This window comes from Danio rerio, chromosome 8, assembly GCF_049306965.1.
Source record: "Danio rerio strain Tuebingen ecotype United States chromosome 8, GRCz12tu, whole genome shotgun sequence".
Classification (NCBI taxonomy): Eukaryota; Metazoa; Chordata; class Actinopteri; order Cypriniformes; family Danionidae; genus Danio; species Danio rerio.
Genome location: NC_133183.1, coordinates 63,815,001 through 63,833,523, shown reverse-complemented (window position 1 = coordinate 63,833,523; position 18,523 = coordinate 63,815,001). Strand labels below are relative to the sequence as shown.

General features: G+C 44.9%; 1 protein-coding gene across 9 annotated transcripts in view; it reads left to right on the top strand.

The window, feature by feature from the left end:
- The window catches only part of bsna (bassoon presynaptic cytomatrix protein a), a 56,827-nt gene that overhangs the window by 31,721 nt on the left and 6,583 nt on the right, over positions 1–18,523 (top strand). The window contains exons 4-12 of one of the 9 annotated variants that reach the window (XM_073911324.1): positions 230–646; positions 2,987–9,343; positions 9,449–9,610; positions 10,296–11,892; positions 13,145–13,911; positions 14,112–14,208; positions 15,564–15,695; positions 16,582–16,635; positions 18,148–18,273. In XM_073911324.1, coding sequence (XP_073767425.1) covers positions 230–646; positions 2,987–9,343; positions 9,449–9,610; positions 10,296–11,892; positions 13,145–13,911; positions 14,112–14,208; positions 15,564–15,695; positions 16,582–16,622 — 9,570 coding nt within the window. In that variant the 3' untranslated portion in view covers positions 16,623–16,635; positions 18,148–18,273. Of the gene's footprint in view, positions 1–229; positions 647–2,986; positions 9,611–10,295; positions 12,658–13,081; positions 13,912–14,111; positions 14,209–15,563; positions 15,696–16,581; positions 16,636–18,147; positions 18,274–18,523 lie in introns of all 9 variants that reach the window. The other 8 variants (XM_073911321.1, XM_073911323.1, XM_073911320.1 and 5 more) reach the window with 8 other exon arrangements.

Below are 18,523 nucleotides of genomic sequence, written 5' to 3'. Positions count from 1 at the left end.
TTAAACCAAGCTGGCCAAGCTGGTTTTAGCTAGTCATTTTCCAGCCTGACCAGCTGAGACCTGGCTGGAAATGGTCAAAACCTCTCTAAAACCAGTCTGGTTGAACAGCTAAAACCAGCCAACCAGCCTAGGCTGGTTTAAGCAGTTTTTTTCAGCAGGGTGTATATATTTTAGAGAAATCACATGATCATTCCGAGCACTAATCTTCAGCTTCCCTGTTGTTTTGCAGAAGAAAGAATGGCTCTGTCTGAACTGTCAGACTCAGAGACTAATGTCTGGTGGACTCGATCCTGTTCCAGTCGCACCATCATCTCCCAGTCGCCAACCGTTGGGTTCTCCGCGCCATCAGCAAATTTCCAGCAAGCAGCAAGGGACACCACAGCAGAAACCCCCAGTTTCCCAACAAAGTGCATTTTCAAGTGATATGAAGACATCTACTGCGCTAACCACAACCACCACACCTCCTGTGTCCATCACTGCTGCGTTTGCCGGTGGAGAAGAGAGAAAAGAATACACACCCAAGCTGGACAAAGAGCTTGAGGATAAAGAAAATACACTGGCTCAGAAGAGAGGAACAGCCGAGTCCATTCAGATGATTTCTAAAGACGAAAAGAAAGAATTGCAGAGCATCACTAAATACTATGAGGTAAGCGTGTTTGGGTTACAGTCATTCTCCATTGTTTTATAAATTAGCATGTTTGGATTGAAGGAAATGTTTTTGAAACTTGTTATTGGTTAGCATTTTTAAACTTAAAGCAAAACCCTGTGTGTTAAGACTTTAATGCGTATATAAAGGCCACTTTATTAGGTACACCTTACTAGTACCGGGTTGGACCCTTTTTGCCTTCAGAACTGCTTTAATCCACGGTGTCAGAGATTCAGCAAGCTACTGGAAATACTCCTCAGAGATTTTGCTCCATATTGTCATGATAGCATCACACAGTTGCTGCAGATTTGTCAGCTGCACATCCATGATGCCAATCTCCCGTTCCACCACATCCCAAAGCTGCTCTATTGGATTGAGGTCTGGTGACTGTGGAGGCCATTTGAGTACAGTGAACTCATCTTCATGTTCAAGAAACCAGTCTGAGATGATTGAGCTTTATGACATGCTGCATTATCCTGCTGGAAGTAGTGCTCATAAAGGCATGGGCGTGGTCCAGAACATAGATTTACAGTCGGTTTTCATCGCCCCTAGTTCTTTGACTGACTCAGTATGTTTCAGCCATAATTTATGTTATATTAACTCATACAAGCCTAATAACCACCCAGATAGCATACAAACGTGGGCCACTTTAGGCAGTTATGCGACACTGGCAGTATTCCTTCGGCCCAGACAAAATGAATGTGAGCCTGAAGTGGCCCATGTGGAAAATAATAAATTTGGCCCAAATGATGGAGGACAAATGGGGGCCACAGTTGGCAAAAATGTGGCATAGTCATTTAAGGATAATCTTACATGTGGCTCACACGTGTAAGTGCAAATGTAGCCCTGTTATCTTAAGGCATATGCGGGTCACTTTTGACAAATATTCGGCACAGTAAACTCTGGCTAATGTGGATTTGAGCCTGTAGTGGCCCAGAGAAGATATGGGAAATCTGGCCCAGTTATCTTAAGGGATATGTGGGCCACTTTGGCAATTATTCGGCACAGTAAGTTCTGGCTATTGCGGCTTTGAGCCTAATGTTGCCCAGAGAAAATATGGCAAATGTGGCCCAGTTATTTTAAAAGATATGGGTCACTTTTGGTAAATATTCGGCACAGTAAACTCTGGCTAATGTGGATTTGAGCCTGTAGTAGCCCAGAGAAGATATGGGAAATCTGGCCCAGTTATCTTAAGGGATATGTGGGCCACTTTGGCAAATATTTGGCACAGTAAGTTCTGGCTATTGCGGCTGTGGGCCTAATCTTGCCCAGAGAAAATATGGCAAATGTGGCCCAGTTATTTTACAACATGTGGGCCACTTTTGGCAAATATTCGACACAGTAAACTCTGGTAATGTGGATTTGAGCCTGTAGTGGCCCAGAAAAGATATGGCAAATGTGGCCCAGATATCTTAAAACATATGTGGGCCACTTTTGGCAAATATTCGGCACAGTAAGTTCTGGCTATTGCAGCTGTAAGCCTAATGTTGCCCAGAGAAAATATGGCAAATGTGGCCCAGTTATTTTAAAATATATGGTTCACTTTTGGTAAATATTCGGCACAGTAAACTCTGGTTAATGTGGATTTGAGCCTGTAGTAGCCCAGAGAAGATATGGCAAATGTGGCCCAGATATCTTAAAACATATGTGGGCCACTTTTGGCAAATATTCGGCACAGTTAGCTCTGGCCAATGTGGCTGTGAGCCTGTAGTAGCCCAGAGAAGATGTGGGAAATGTGGCCCAGTTATCTTAAGGGATATGTGGGCCACTTTGGCAAATATTCGGCACAGTAAGTTCTGGCTATTGCGGCTGTGCGCCTAATCTTGCCCAGAGAAAATATAGCAAATGTGGCCCAGTTATTTTACAACATGTGGGCCACTTTTGGCAAATATTCGACACAGTAAACTCTGGTTAATGTGGATTTGAGCCTGTAGTGGCCCAGAGAAGATATGGCAAATGTGGCCCAGATATCTTAAAACATATGTGGGCCACTTTTGGCAAATATTCGGCACAGTTAGCTCTGGCCAATGTGGCTGTGAGCCTAAAGCGGCCCAGAGAAGATATGGCAAGTGTGGCCCAGATCTGGCAAACAGGTGCGGACCACTCAAGTGCCATTATTCCATGTGGTATGTGGGCCTGATGTAAGTGTCTGTTGTGGGCTGGATTTGAGCCACATGAATTTCGCTAACTGGGGAGGGTTCTACTTAAAAGATAAAGAGAGTTCATAACAGTCGGCTTAATGACCTGAGTATCACTTATATGGAGACAACTTGAATTTACATTCTGCACTGATATTTGCATTTCTAAGCATCTGTTTTTTGTGTTTTTTTGCATTTCTAGGAAACCACCAAGACAAACAGCAATCATGACCTCTCTCGGAGCCCACAGAGTTGTAGTGATACTGGCTACTCCTCTGACGGGATCTCCAGCTCACAAAGTGAAATTACTGGTCTCATCCAGGAGGAAGAGTTGAAGATGAATGAGAGAGGTCTGACTGGGCATTATACACCACCAAGTCCATCTGAACTGATAAAGCTGGAGAGCTCCATGCGACCCCTGCTGGAATCTAAATTTTCAACCGATGGGGACAAAAAACAGGACAAGAAGCGAGGAAAACAGCAGCACAGTGACTTTAGGAAGCACCCGTCTCGCTCGATATCCATTAGCCCAGAGGATTATGACTCCGATGAAGACCTTGAGGGCATCATGGAAGAGGAGGAGGATCCAACTGAGGAAGAGCTTAGAGCAATTTCTGCTTTGACGGAGAACAGTGGCCATAAAAAAAGAAATGTAGAATCTGAAGAGATGACCGATGAGGAGTTCATGAGGAGGCAAATAATGGAGATGAGTGCAGATGAGGAGAACGAGGATGAGGACGAGGAAGAGGAAATGGAAGAGGAGGACGAGGATGAGGATGAAGGCTATGGCTACAAAAAGCTAAAAAAGACTCAAAAGCACATCAGCGACTCAGGAAAAGAAAAGCGTCGTCTTACTTATCATTCGAGTAGCTTTGAGGAGGAGAGTAAAACCACAAGTGATATATACAAAGGATCCGCTGAAGAGGACCTCATGGCCTCGCAAGGAGGCTTACGAAGATTCAAGACCATAGAATTGAACAACACCAACAGTTATAGTCGAGACATGGAGTTAGGCACTGACAATGACTTGAGTCTCGACCGAGAGCCTGAGCTGGAGATGGAAAGCCTCACCGGTTCTCCAGAAGAAAGGTCAAGAGGGGACTATTCCTCTACTCTCCCACCAACCACGTCTAGCTACACCTCTGGAATATCCCCTACCTCCATATCCTCAATGGAAGATGATAGTGACAGTAGTCCTAGTCGGAGGCAGCGACTGGAGGAGGCGAAGCAGCAGAGGAAAGCGAGGCATCGCTCCCATGGCCCTCTCCTACCCACCATCGAGGATTCATCAGAAGAAGACGAATTGAGAGAGGAAGAAGAACTCCTAAGGGAGCAGGAAAAGATGAGAGAAGTCGAGCAACAGAGAATACGAAGCACAGTCCGGAAAACAAAACGCGATAAAGAAGAGTTAAGAGCACAAAGACGAAGAGAACGATCGAAGACTCCACCTAGTAATCTATCACCCATCGAGGATGCTTCTCCGACCGAGGAGTTGAGGCAGGCAGCTGAGATGGAGGAACTCCACCGGTCCTCCTGTTCAGAGTATTCTCCTTCAGCTGACTCAGATGCTGAGGGCTATGAAATTTCAACCAAGCTGTACAAATCTGGTAGTGAGTACAACCTGCCCACCTTTATGTCACTTTATTCTCCTACTGAAAAGCCAGAAACTACATCATCTACTGCTGCTGTAACTACCTCCTCGAGTGGCAAGAAATTAAAAAGCGCAGAAGAAGTCTACGAGGAGATGATGAGGAAAGCGGAGATGTTGCAGAAGCAGCAAAAGCAGCAGACACAGCAGCAATCAAGCTCAAGTTTGATTTTACAGCAGTACAGCTCTGCCACCTATCAAGAGTCAGACATTAGAAATAGACAAGATATTGAAGATGAATATGATTATAATGAGCAAGATGATATGCATTACGAGAATGAGGAGACGGTTGATATTTATGAAGAGATCCGTCAGACCTCACAAAACATCTCAAAGCAGCTCGATGACCAAATGGAGATGGATGTTTCCTACAATGAAAAGCAGTTACTAGATACAGGCTCAGCTTTTGCTAAGTTGCTGGAACAAAGCAATGCTTTACTGACTCCTGGAACAAGCCCCACCCAGCTCTCAGCACCTGTATCGTTTTCTGAAACCGGGACAGGAGGACGGATACCCGATGTCAGAGTGACTCAACATTTCTCAAAAGATGGCCCCAAAGACAGACTTAGAAATCAAACTGGTAAAAATGGAATTACACCAACGGTTGCTGCCACGACTATTGCTGCGTATGGAGTATATGCCAGGGAAACGGTCACTGTCTCTCAAACTACTGCCAGTCAAACAATATCCACTACACAGCCCAGTTTATATGGTCGGCAAACCACCACAACCACTACTGTTTCAAACGTGTCTCATAAAATTGCTGCAATCACTCAGGCTTACAACCAGAGGGAAAGTGCGGCACGGAAAATGGCAATAAGCAGAGGAGTGCAGATGAGGGATAGTTCAACATCCTCAGACACTAGAATTGAATCTGGCCCAAGTTCAATCAGGTCTTATGCTTACCATGAAAGGAGCCCACCCCTTTCTCCAACCTCATCTCCTACACACAGTCCAACACGATCTCCTTCTAGGAGAACAGCTGAGTTTTCAACACAGACAGTTAGCCCTTCAGTGTTAGCTTCCTCTGGGAACGCTTCTCACACCTCTCCAGTTATGGCACAGGGCACTCAGACCTCACATGGAGTTGTTACACCAGGTCTTTTTAGGCAGCAGTCCACTCAAGATACCTATTATATGATTAGAACAGAGGAGCCTGAGCCCACAAGTCCATCCAAACCAGTTACAGTTAACACGGCTACATCTCCGTTGTCTTCGCCGACAAGGTTTAGCCGCCAGTCAACATTTGATGCCTACTCACCTCCTTTCAGCCCTCCTGATACACCACCACATGAACAGTCTCCTCAGCATAGCTTATACAGGAACTATAGAGCTAAAAAAGTTAATGTTGGAACTAGCATGGCCACTACTGCGAGCATGTACTCACGTGGATCAATGTCAATGGAAAACATATCACTTTGTCGCATTTCAACGGTTCCTGGTACTTCAAGAATAGAGCAAGGACATCGATTTCAAAGTGCAAGTGTAGTAGATCTACGAACTGGCATAAAGCCAACACCAATTATCATGACTGACCAAGGAATGGATTTGACATCCTTAGCGACAGAATCTCGAAAATATTCTGGGTCCCTTGAAGGAAGTCCCATTCGTCAATCCACAACTATTCAGCCCTTGATAATGAACCTTAATACACAGGAGCAACTGCATGTTGTGACGTCAACGGCAACTACGGTCAGTGTTACTGTAGCTGCTTCTATGTTCATGTCCCAACCCAAACACCCAGTGCTCTACTGTGATCCCCTTGAAAGCAGAGTTGATTTGGGCAAAGATATGGGAACAGTAGTTTGCCTCGCAGCGAATAAGCCGCCGCCAATTGACCCATCCATACCAAAGATTGATGCTAAGCTTGAAGACCTTAGTATACAGCAAAATCAGTTACTTAAACAACAGCAAAAGCTTCAGCAACAACAACAACTTCTTGAGCAACAGCTTCAGCAACATCATCAGCTTCAGCAACAACAAGCTGCCTCTTTTGCCAATCTGAATATATCTAGCCAACTACCTCTATTCAAAAAAGACATGCTAGTCACTCAGACGAGTACTGCCACAGAAGTTAATGTCATCTCACCAGCTATGGCTTCTGATGTGTATGGTGTTGGTGGTCCTCTTGAGTTTAGGGCAAAACAAGCCGAGGCAGGTGTCATGAATCTAGCAAATGTCAAGCCTCAAGTGATGATGGTGCAAATTGATGGTGCTGCACAAGGAGCTACGATCACACAACTCGTCAAGCCTGACGAAGGCCAGGATTCAATGAATTTAACAGGGCAAATAAAATCAGAAAACCAAGCGACTTGTTGTGACATGGTTTACAATCTTCCTTTTGGTGGCAGCTGTGTGGGTGGTCCATTCTCTCAGAAACCAGTCACAGATGAGCCTTCCAAGCAATCATCAATAGCACCGACCACATTACCACAACATTATCAGCAGTTTGATTTACGACAAGATGGGCAGACTTACCAAGATTACACAGTTAAATCTTACACATTGCCCCTCCCTGGGCGGCTTCAGCCATCAATGTCTGAAACTAACCTTTCAGAGGCAGGGTTGTCATCATATTCAGCAAAGCATGATCCACATTTTCATTCCTCTGAAGAATTATACACAGACACCATGAAGGATGGCTATGATGGAGGCTACCTTGGAATGGGGCTTCAGTATGGTTCTTTCACTGACCTTCGTCAGGGTGATATTGGAGATTTACCAATTAGAAGGTATAGCTCCCTGACCAACATTAACTCAGATTATGGATATTTCTCAGGTGATTTTGCAGAGTCTAATCTTGCCCAGTACAGTGCTACAACTGCCAGGGAGATAAGTCGCATGTGTGCAGCCCTTAACTCAATAGATAGATACAGTAGTAACCCTGATATACTACAGCTAGGCACTGGAAGAAGCAGTGGTCCACCAAGTAGGGTTAATCTTCCTCAAGGTCCCAGACTTGGTTTTAAGTACAGCCCAGATAGAAAGCCCCTTTCCCATAGTCAAGCTCTAACTGATCTGATCAATGCAAGACAAGCTAGTCTTCGAGCCATGTATCCATCAGCTATTAGATCAGCGGATGGCATGATATATTCGACTATAAACACACCTATTGCATCCACAGTTCCAATAACAACTCAGCCTTCTTCTGTGCTAAGGCCTCTGTTAAGAGGAGGATACAGACCATATCCTACACCGAATATGACACCTGTACCTTTGGCAAGCTTAACCAGATTGCCAGTAGCTCCAAGGACTGGGCAGGCACCTTTCCAATGTCCTACACCTAATCCTCTCCCTGTTACAACATCTACAAAAGTACCCGAGTCTCCAGCTATCACAACAGTCCAAGATGCACCATTGTATCTTGGCAAGTCTCCAGTTAGCATAACAGCAGCTGGAACTTTTGCGCAGCCAATTCAGCCCTCTTCTGTGCCTATTTCAACACCAATGAACTTGGCAATGAGCCAACCTGAGGTCCAAGCTCAACCAATAAATCTATCTCAGTCCCATCTTCAGGCGAATACCCAACCTACTTTACAACATCAACTACCACAATCTAACTCATCTGCTCAATCACACCCTCCAGTGCAAGGTCACCCGATTGCAACTCAAGGAGGTCGGACTACTCTTACTGCTGTTAGAAATATCGCAAGTCAAGAAAACGAAACTGAGGAAAAAGTCCATCAACAGCAGGAACAACTTTTGCAAATTGAGAGAGAGAGAGTGGAACTGGAAAAGTTGCGTCAGCTAAGGCTTCAGGAAGAGCTTGAGCGTGAGCGTGCAGAGTTGCAGAGGCATAGAGAAAAGGAGCAGATACTTGTACAGCGTGAGATTCAGGAACTGCAGAGTATAAAGCAACAAGTGTTGCAGCAGCAGCAAGCTGAGAGAGAAAGCCAGCTGATTCTACAGAGAGAGCAACTAGCTCAACAGAAACAGCAGCTTGATCAGATACAATCTTTGCAACATCAGTTGCAGCAGCAACTTGAGGAACAAAAGAGACAAAAGACAGTCAGTGGAAGCACCCAAGTCATCAGTGATCAATCTGGAAGAATTATTCAGCCACAGGAATTAGCCTCCGATGTATTATATAATGACGTTCAGGTTTTTGTTAGATCAATGCCAAATTCCACATCAGAAATATGCTTGAGAAGTACTGAAGATCAGGCAGAAATTAGGTCCATGCGTAAACAAAGATCTATGCCAAGATTGCAAGATGGAAATGAGGGTGAAGTGACGATGTTCCCTTTGCCTCAGAGGCTTGTGGACTGCAGTGTGCAAACAGATGATGAAGATGGAGAGGAGAGATACCTAGTATCAAGAAGACGACGGACTAGGCGTAGTGTTGACTGCAGCGTTCAGACAGATGATGACGAAGACAAGGCAGAATGGGAGCAGCCAGTTAGACGTAGACGTTCCCGTTACTCAAGGCATTCTGCTGAATCTAACACAGACCATAAATCTGAATCACATTTTACACCTTCATCTGTTAAGACAGCATCCTCCAGTATTGCCATACAGACCATTCGAGATTGTTCTTGCCAAACAGAGACAGAGCAGCTGGTTAGAGTATCCCCAAGCATACATGCCACCATACCAGATCCTAGCAAGGTTGAAATTGTCCACTATATTTCTGGTCCTGAGAGAACACAGAAGGGTCAAAGTTTAGCTTGCCAAACTGAACCTGAGACTCAGTCTCAAAGCATAGTCATTCCACAGATAAGCATCGCTACCACGGTCAGCCCCACCGGTGTCCATTTAGTTGGTTCTGCAGATCCACTCTCACCAAGTCATCAGAATGCCGTGAAGTTTGGAAGGCGGAGGCCCGATCCTTTGGAGTTTGGCTACCAGCAGCATCACCTGCATAACGAGTCTCTATCCAGCTTGATCCGGCAACAACCTAAATCTCCACAGGTGCTGTATTCCCCTGTTTCTCCTCTTTCTTCTCCACAACGCATCATAGACACATCATTCTCTTCTAGTGAGAGGCTGAATAAAGCACATGTCACCCCGCAGCAGAAATCCTGTATTGCCGAGCCATCCCAGAGACATCAGGCCATTCCTCGTCCAATGAAGAATATCCAGAGATCTATGTCAGACCCTAAGCCACTTAGTCCCACTACAGATGAACATACCAAGGCTAGGATTTCACTTTATCAACAGCAAGCCCTTCAGAGTCAGGTATGGGTAATTCATTTTTTGATTCTTAACTTGCACTTGCTTTGCACAAAGGACAAACTGAACTTGTGAATAATACAACAGTAGTGGAGCTTTATTTATGTTGTTTGTGTGTACCATAAAATTTAATTACTGATGCTGTCTTTCTGGAGTTTGAAGTTGCAATGTGATGTGAATTACAAGGGCTGCAAATATGAGATGCTAAAATTTGTTTGTCCCTTGAACTTTCTGGTTTAGTGTTTCAATTTAGTTTGTCGGTGTTTTTTTTTTGTTTATTGTTGTGTTCTGCTAAGATCAGGTACAGTATTCAGAATGTCTGTTCAAAATGTGCACATTTTTGCATTCATGACTTAATTAAATCAACCTTATATTAGTTTTTCTCACTTTTTGTCTGCTTGAATGTTTCCTCTTGGTCTTGAGATAAACTCTGCGTTCTTAATTGTTACAGCAGAAACACATTGTATTGCTGTAAATAGGACCAAACAGAAAACTAGCATGTCTGATTAGAATCACACTGATTTCAGTAACAATATACAGGAAGGTGCTATATTAGTTTGAATTCACATTAAACCTGTATTTTGATCTTTGCTAGAGGTTATGTGTGGTACTCTAATATATAACATTGTGTTATCCTCTGTATTTCATGGTCCTGGCTCTTTCACTCTTCCTGGGCCATGTGTCTCTGCAGCTGGCAGCCCTACAGCAGAGCTCCCTCTTAAGGAAGGTGAAGAGGACCTTGCCCAGCCCTCCACCAGAGGAGACACAGATGCCTATGGTCACCCATAACCTATCCCACATGCTTGTGCCCTCTTTGCCATCTCTGAAGGGGGGTTCTCGTTTAGCAGCAAAGACCAGCCTACTTAAGGATTTGACCCATGAGCTGAAAGCTGTTGAACAGGAATCCACAAAGTTACGTAAGCAGCAGGCTGAGTTGGAGGAAGAGGAAAAGGAAATTGACGCCAAGCTTAGATACCTGGAGTTGGGCATTACACAACGAAAAGAAACACTGGCAAAGGAGAGAGACAGGAGGGAGCTAGCTTACTTGCGCTGCATGGGTGATTCGCGAGACTATATGTCAGACTCTGAGCTCAACAATCTTCGCCTGTCAGCTGCAGCCTCATCCTTTGAGAGTAACGGGCTAATGACCAGACCTAACACAGCCCCTCTCAGCCAGTTTACTTGTGAGCTGAACACTGCTGCCCAGTTTCCCCCCACATCATCTTTTGTGTCGTACCAGTACCCCCAAAGTCTCCCGACGGTACCTACCCCACAGGCCTCTACATTGCAGAGCACAAGTTTCAACCAACCTCCCTATCCGTCCGTGACCCAAGCTCAAGCTCTCCCCCAGCCCACTCCCTTACAGACTTATCCAACCCTGCCCTATCAGGTCCAAGGGTCATTTCCATCCCAAGTCTTTCCACAGAGTCAGCCTCCATATCCAGCAGACACTTCCATGCCACCATCAGCACAGCCAAGCCAACCAGGGTTTCAGGCTACCTTACCGCCTACTGGTCCAGTCCCTTATCCAACCCACAATACACCATACCCAAGCCAGGCACCCCCCTATCCGGTCAGTCAAGCAAGCACTTACCAACCACAGACAGACACTCTCACTTTTCACCAAAAGCCAAGACAGACATCACTTGCTGACCTTGAACACAAAATGCCCACTAATTATGAAGTTATAAGCAATCCCACAGTTGTAGTCACAACCACTGCCCAAGAAATCAGTTACAGCCAGTCTGGTTTGGGTCCATCTTATGGCCAATACAGCACAACCATGGCAAGCACTTATGGTCCCTACTCCTCAACTGTTTCAAATACATATGGTGGGCCTTTAACAACCTCTGCACCTTCTGGTTATGGGCCATACACAACAATCTCATCCAGTAGTTATGGGCAGTACACAACAACAACTGCAAATGCTTATGGATATACAGTAACCACGGCTAGTTCTTATGGGCAATATAATCCCGTTGTTACAAATTCATATGGCCAGACAACACTATCTGACCATATGCACTCAATGGACAGCCCCTCTATGTACGGCAGTGATGGCTTATATGGATCCTCCAACCTAGAGCAGAGTGTCCCAAGGAACTATGTTATGATCGATGACATTTGCGAACTGACCAAGGACGGCATGGGCACGAGTTCAGATTCACATCGCGGTGAGGGTCACGGACGATATGGGAGTGATGGACTTCATACTCGAGGGCAGAGCTCCTTTGGAAGACCGGAGGATGAACGTGATGCAGATCTGTACGACCAGCATCATGGCAGGGGTAAGAGCACCTGCAGCTACCAAGCACAAGGGGCAAACACGCATGGCCGGGTAGTGGGAAGCAGTAGCATGGGTGGGGGATCGTCATATTACTATGATGACTGCAGTCACTCGGCACCTACGTGGGCAGCCCAGAGGCACTCCACAAAAAACCTGTGCCCTTCCGCCGTCATGTCCTCCAAGAGGAGCAAACATCGTAAACAAGGCATTGAACAGAAGATGTCCAAGTTTTCCCCAATTGAGGAAGCTCATGATGTGGAGGCTGATCTGGCCTCCTACACCATGGGTACCTCCGCAACAAGTGGTTATGGCTCAGGTTCCCAGTACTATAAACTTCAGGATGGCATCTATGCGCTACGGAGTACTTACAGTCCACAGCGGGGCTACTATAATGATGAACGTCTCTATGGCTACGGCAGGTCCCGTTCAGCTGGTTATGGCATGGACAAAATCTCTCCCTGCGAGAGGAGCTACAGAAGCAGATCATATGAACGGGACCGTGTAGACCGGTCATACCACAGCAACTATGGCCACAGTGTGCACCCCACTTTGCAATCCCAGTATTCAGACAAGGAGAACTCCCATGCCATGACAAAGCTCATGGGTGTTGAGAGGGCTTTCGGCTATCCATCAAACTCATATGGTTCAAGTCACTCTCTACCCGATGTGCAGGACCATATTCGAGACCTGCCCCGGACCCATGTCTACAAGCCAGATGATATGTATATAATTGACGATATGCATTGTGCTGTTTCTGACAGCGAAGGTAATTGGGAGCTGAATGCCAGCGTTACTGCCCACTTTAAACATCCCCCACCCACCCAGAGAAAGAGAGTGAATAGATGAAGTAAAGCAGTGAAAAGCAAGTGCATGCCCATGTTTTGTCTTCAGGCAACATGCAGCTTTCAATAAAACTGACTCTCAGTGTTGTGCTCAGTTCCAAAAACTGCATGAGTTGTTGTGTGGTCTCCTTACTTTTATTTCCCCCACTCTTGTTCCTTTCCAAGGTGCTTCATTTGTGTGTGCGCTTAGTGTGTGATGTTGAATGCTTTTGACTTCTAAACCTTTTCATTGAGTATCTCATTTTAGGTGGTTGTCTTACATGCTGTACATTGAGTTCAAATTCCTTGCATGCTTTTTCTTTAAGTCTGCCTTTTTTGTTCTTCTTTTTTTCTTTTGCATGGTCTCAGTGTGCAATCCTCTTTCGCCATCAGACATCGAGATTGACTGTGATCTGCTTTTGGTTTCCAAAGCGTACCATCTTGGCCAAGAGGAGACGGACTGGTTTGAGAAGCCGCGGGATGCTCGTGGTTCCCGTCATTATGGCAGCAGTGGTCATTCTGGGAGGCGAGGCCATGTCAAGCACACATACCATGATTATGATGAGCCACCAGAAGATCTGTGGCCGCAAGATGATTACGGTCACACCCGCCACATTTCTTCTCGTGAGCACCGTCATCATAGCAGCGGGAGTTCTGGTCGGCACTCTACACGCCACTCGGATGAGCCTCGTTCCTCTCGATCATCTCGTTCCTCAAAGGATCCGTCCATCCGGCATGACTCCCGCTCCTTGTCATCTTCAGGGAGGAGGGGAGACTCTCGTTCTCAGGGCTACCACTCCTCAGATTATTCCCGCGACACCTCAGGCCATCATCACAGCTCCCGTTCTGGAAAACAATCATCTTCCCACCATCAAGGATCATCTAGTAGGAAGCAACAGGATCATCCCTCGTCATCTAGGCAGCCAGGATCTCTTGGGGCTGGACAGAAAGGTCCTAGTGGACCTTCAGGTTCCAGTAGGCAAGGTGTCTCCCAGCCTCCAGTTGATGGGCAGCAAGGGCAGCGAACGCAACTTCAACAGCAGGCACAGACTTCAGCAGCCAGGCCCGGGTCTCAGACGTCCACCGCAGGTGCAGTGCAGCCACAGTTAGTGCAAGCCCAGCAACTGCAAGCCAAACCTGGCCAAACTGGTCCAATGCCCCGACAGCCCACCTCAGCAGCGCAGACATCCCCAGCTGCAGTAAGTGAATATATTAGCTTGATGTCATGGTTTGGTTCCTTTGGCCAATGTGAACAATGTCGTCCTAGACCCTAAACTGCAAACCGTGCCCCATAAGTAGGCCTACATATTAAGGCCTACATATTATCTTGACATATTAAGTGTTGTGAGATAAGAGTAGTATTTTAAATAATATGTATTTATTTGTCTTTTGTTTCCAGCCGATTAAACCAGAGCCCACACCTGCCACTGCTATTGGAGCAAAAGCAGTCCCCGGACAGCCTGCCAAAACAGCCCAGCCTCCACTCACCGGGATAGGTAATTATGCCATATAAATAAAAAAGATCAACATAGTCTAGATTAACTAACTCCACAGGCAAAGGACAATATGTTTTGCTTTTAGATATCTGACCACATACGTATACATTTCATATGTTTGCATTGTGCTGTGAAATATCTCGGAATGTTCAGAAAGTCAGACACCTTTGAATCAGACACATCTAATAAAACACTTTATAATAACCGCACACTATGAATGAAAGAATGTGCCCTGGTGTACGTTTTTGAGAACTGAGAAATATGTGGCTGAGGGTACATAATGGCTGCATTTAACGTGTAAAACCAATTTTACAGGGTGATACCACTGACTGCCTTTCTCCGTATGGACTGCTGGTCTGACTGGTTTGCTCAGCAACTCACCATGAACAGCACTAGCCTAGAGTGGGGTTTGAGTCTGATGAAGGATGGTTAAAGAAACCAGAACAAAACCCAAAGAAACACATGAATAGTCGTAGAAGCACACTGCCAATATGGCTTTTTTATTTTCTAGCTTGCTTTTGAAAACACTATGGATTGGGTTTAGGAAAGGGGATGTGTGGGTCAGTCAATATCAAGTTGGTATTATACACAACAACAAGCTGACTGCGCCCTCTGGTGGATTTACAGTATATGGCACATATGAGAAAACGTGCCCTAGTAACTTATTTGAGATTGTTGAAAATGTATGCTGCGGCTTAATGGTTAGCACTGTGGCCTCACACCAAGAAGGTCGCTGGTTTGAGTCCCGGCTGGCCCAGTGGGCATTTTTGTGCAAGTAGATATCGCTGCAGCTTGAGAACCACCAAGTGGAAGAGATTACACCACAAGTAGGTGGGGTGACCTCCTAGTGGGAGGGACAAGTAGATTGGGTTTAGGTGGTGTAGGTGGAGCAGATATTAATAAAACACATAAGGTTACTGTGTGGTTGGGTTTAGCGTAGGGGTAGGTGTAGACATCCATAAAGCACAATGCTGGACTCCATGTCAAGACATTAAATAAATAAAAACTCCAGGTTTGGACAGCCCACTTGGAGCTCAAGTCCCACCCACTTGGAGCCGGCTCCGACCCTTCTCTTTGTTTGTGGAGTACACAGAGGGCATCCACCTTGTAAAACATATGCCGAAATAGTTGGTGGTTCATTGCACTGTGGTGACCCATAAATGATGAATGAATGAATGAAAAATGTACACAGCACCCTCTAGTGGAGCTGTGAAAACAAAAAAGCAAGGAAACATATTTTTGTCGGTTCTCAAAAATGTAGCCCTGGGCACATATCTCCATTGCATTTGGACACAACTAGTGTGTCTGTTAGTCGGCTTATTCGGTTATCTCTCTCCTCTATAATAATCCTCCAGGGTCCAAAGCTGCTCCCAGACCTGGAGGAATCGGCAGCGCAGCCGCAGGTCAGATGGGTCCTGATGGAGACAGCATGCTGTCCAAAATATTGCCTGGAGGAGCTGCAGAACAGGCCGGCAAATTAGGAGAAGGTGAGTTTCCCAAATCACCCACTATTAAAGTCTGCATGAACCGGAAGCTGCGACCGCTTTTTTTTCGTATTGTGATGCAGTTAATAGAGAAGCAGATTATTAAAGCAGATTATTAAATGAGAAAACTGTGGGTGTGGCTTGTTTTCTTTACTGCGAGCTGATTGGATGAAGTAAAGTAGGCGTGTTAATTAGTAAATTGGGGAAAAGGGTTTGTGGAGAGTTATTACATCCTAACAGACTCCTCCTGCTCACCATTACTGTTGTTGTCATAGTGACAACTGGAGGGGCGTGGTTAAGTATGTTAGTTTCCCCCACTACAGATCTGATCTGGGAGTTTAACTAAAAACAAACAGGAAGTGCATTTGCAGATTTAAATTAAATTAATTAATTAAATGATTTTGTTTTTAATGCCATGCACAGTTGAACTGTTCAGCAAAACATTAGCAAAGTGAGCTGACAGAATCAATGTGGTTAGTTTTGATTTCAGGTGTGCTTTAAAGGGACAGTACGGCTGCACAATATATAGATTCAGCATTGATATCGCAATGCGCACATCCACAATAGTATTACACAACACCAACTCAGACAATATATCACTTTAAAAATGTTCATGAAAGTGACTTTTTACAACTTTTCAAGCTCAAAAGGTGTTGGAAGAAAGATCAAGCTCCCATAATGCAATTGCAAAGCAGAAATAAACAAGGAAAAAATAAAAACATCAATCATTAAATACAGCAAACTGCTTTATAGTGTGCTTCTTGTGGCTGAGTAAAGTAACAGGACATTTTAATATTCTGGTGATCTGAATTATTTCTTAATTATATTGTTAGATTGTTTATAACAAATGTTAATCTCTCAATTTTCTCCTTTAATTTCTCTGTCGCAGCCATCTCTGGATTTGGCAAGAAGTTCACCTCGTTGTGGTGAGGTGCAGGTAAAGGTGAGTGCAGTTTTTCATGCCATGCTTTAATGTCCAATTATGTAACTGCAGTATAGAAAATATGTGGGAACACTTTACAATTAGGTGTCATTACTCAATGTTAGTTATTGTTAGTTAACACTAGTACCACATTTATTAATAATGGTTAACCATTTAATAATGCATTGTAAACATTCAAATTCATGCATTTACACTCACTGGCCACTTTATTAGGTACACCATACTAGTGCCTTTAGAACTGCTTTAATCCTTGGTGTCAGAGATTCAACAAGCTACTGGAAATATTCCTCAGAGATTTTGCTCCATATTGTCATGATAGCATCACACAGTTGCTGCAGATTTGTCGGCTGCACATCCATGATGCCAATCTCCCGTTCCACCACATCCCAAAGCTGCTCTATTGGATTGAGCTCTGGTGACTGTGGAGGCCATTTGAGTACAGTGAACTCATCGTCATGTTCAAGAAACCAGTCTGAGATGATTGAGCTTTATGACATGCTGCGTTATCCTGCTGGAAGTAGCCATCAGAAGATGGAGACACTGTGCTCATAAAGGGATGGACATGGTCAGCAGCAATACTCAGGTAGGCTGTGGCGGTGATGCTCAATTGGTACTAATGGACCCAAAGAAAATCTCCCCCACACCATTACACCACCACCACCAGCCTGAACCGCTGATACAAGGCAGGATGATCCATGCTTTCATGTTGTTGAGGCCAAATTGTGAGCCGAGCATCTGAATGTGTCTGCAGAAATGGAGACTCATCAGAGCAGCAACGTTTCTCCAATCTTCTATTGTCCAGTTTTGGTGAGTCTGTGTGAATTGTAGCCTCAGTTTCCTGTTCTTAGCTGACAGGAGCGGCACCCGGTGTGCTCTTCTGCTGCTGTAGCCCATCCGCCTCAAGGTTGGCCGTGTCGTGTGTTCAGAGATGCTCTTCTGCAGAGCTCGGTTGTAACGAGTGCTTATTTGAGTTACTGTTGCCTTTCTATCAGCTGGAACCAGTCTGGCCATTCTCCTCTGACCTCTGGCCTCATCAACAAGGCATTTGCGCCCACAGAACTGCCGCTCACTGGATATTTCCTCTTTGTCTGAGCATTCTCTGTAAACCCTAGAGATGGTTGTGCGTAAAAATCCCAGTAGATCAGCAGTTTCTGAAATACTCAGAGCAGCCCGTCTGGCAGCAACAACCAAGCCACGATCAGAGTCTCTTAAATCCCCTTTCTTCCCCATTCTGATGCTCAGTTTGAACTGCAGCAGATCCTCTTGAGCATGTCTACATGCTGAAATGCAGTGAGCTGCTGCCATGTGATTGGCTTAGACATTTGTGTTAACAAGCAGCTGGACAGGTGTACTTAATAAAGTGGCCGGTATGTGTATATAATAATTGCTGTGAAATTAATACAAAGTTGCATTGTTTAAAAGAAGTTGAAGTATTAATATACTGGAAAGGAAGCAGCTGATTGATTAAGGTGATTAATATTGATTATTCCCTTGTTTTCGTGTTATTTTAAGGTGTCTAAACCGACAGAGGACATTCGCTCTGGAAAAACCTATGAAGTTTCCCTATTGTGTTTAACATTGAAGAGAAAACAACTTAGGAACGAACGTGAGAGGGAGAGAAGCTGTCTAGTTGTTCTGGTAAGAAAACCATTATTAAACTAAAATTTAATTGAAGGTTGGAGAGAATAAAGTCTTGGTGATGCATGTAGCTTTGGCTCCCGGATTGGAAGAGACTGGACGACAATCCTAAAGCCTGGACAGAATCAGTTTAATTAACTACTCCACTTACTGAGGAGTCATTTTAATGGTGCCGCATGAAAGTATTCCTGTGCTATCATTGATGGATATCTCATTAAAGAAATGTAATCGTACAGTTATTTCCCAAGTG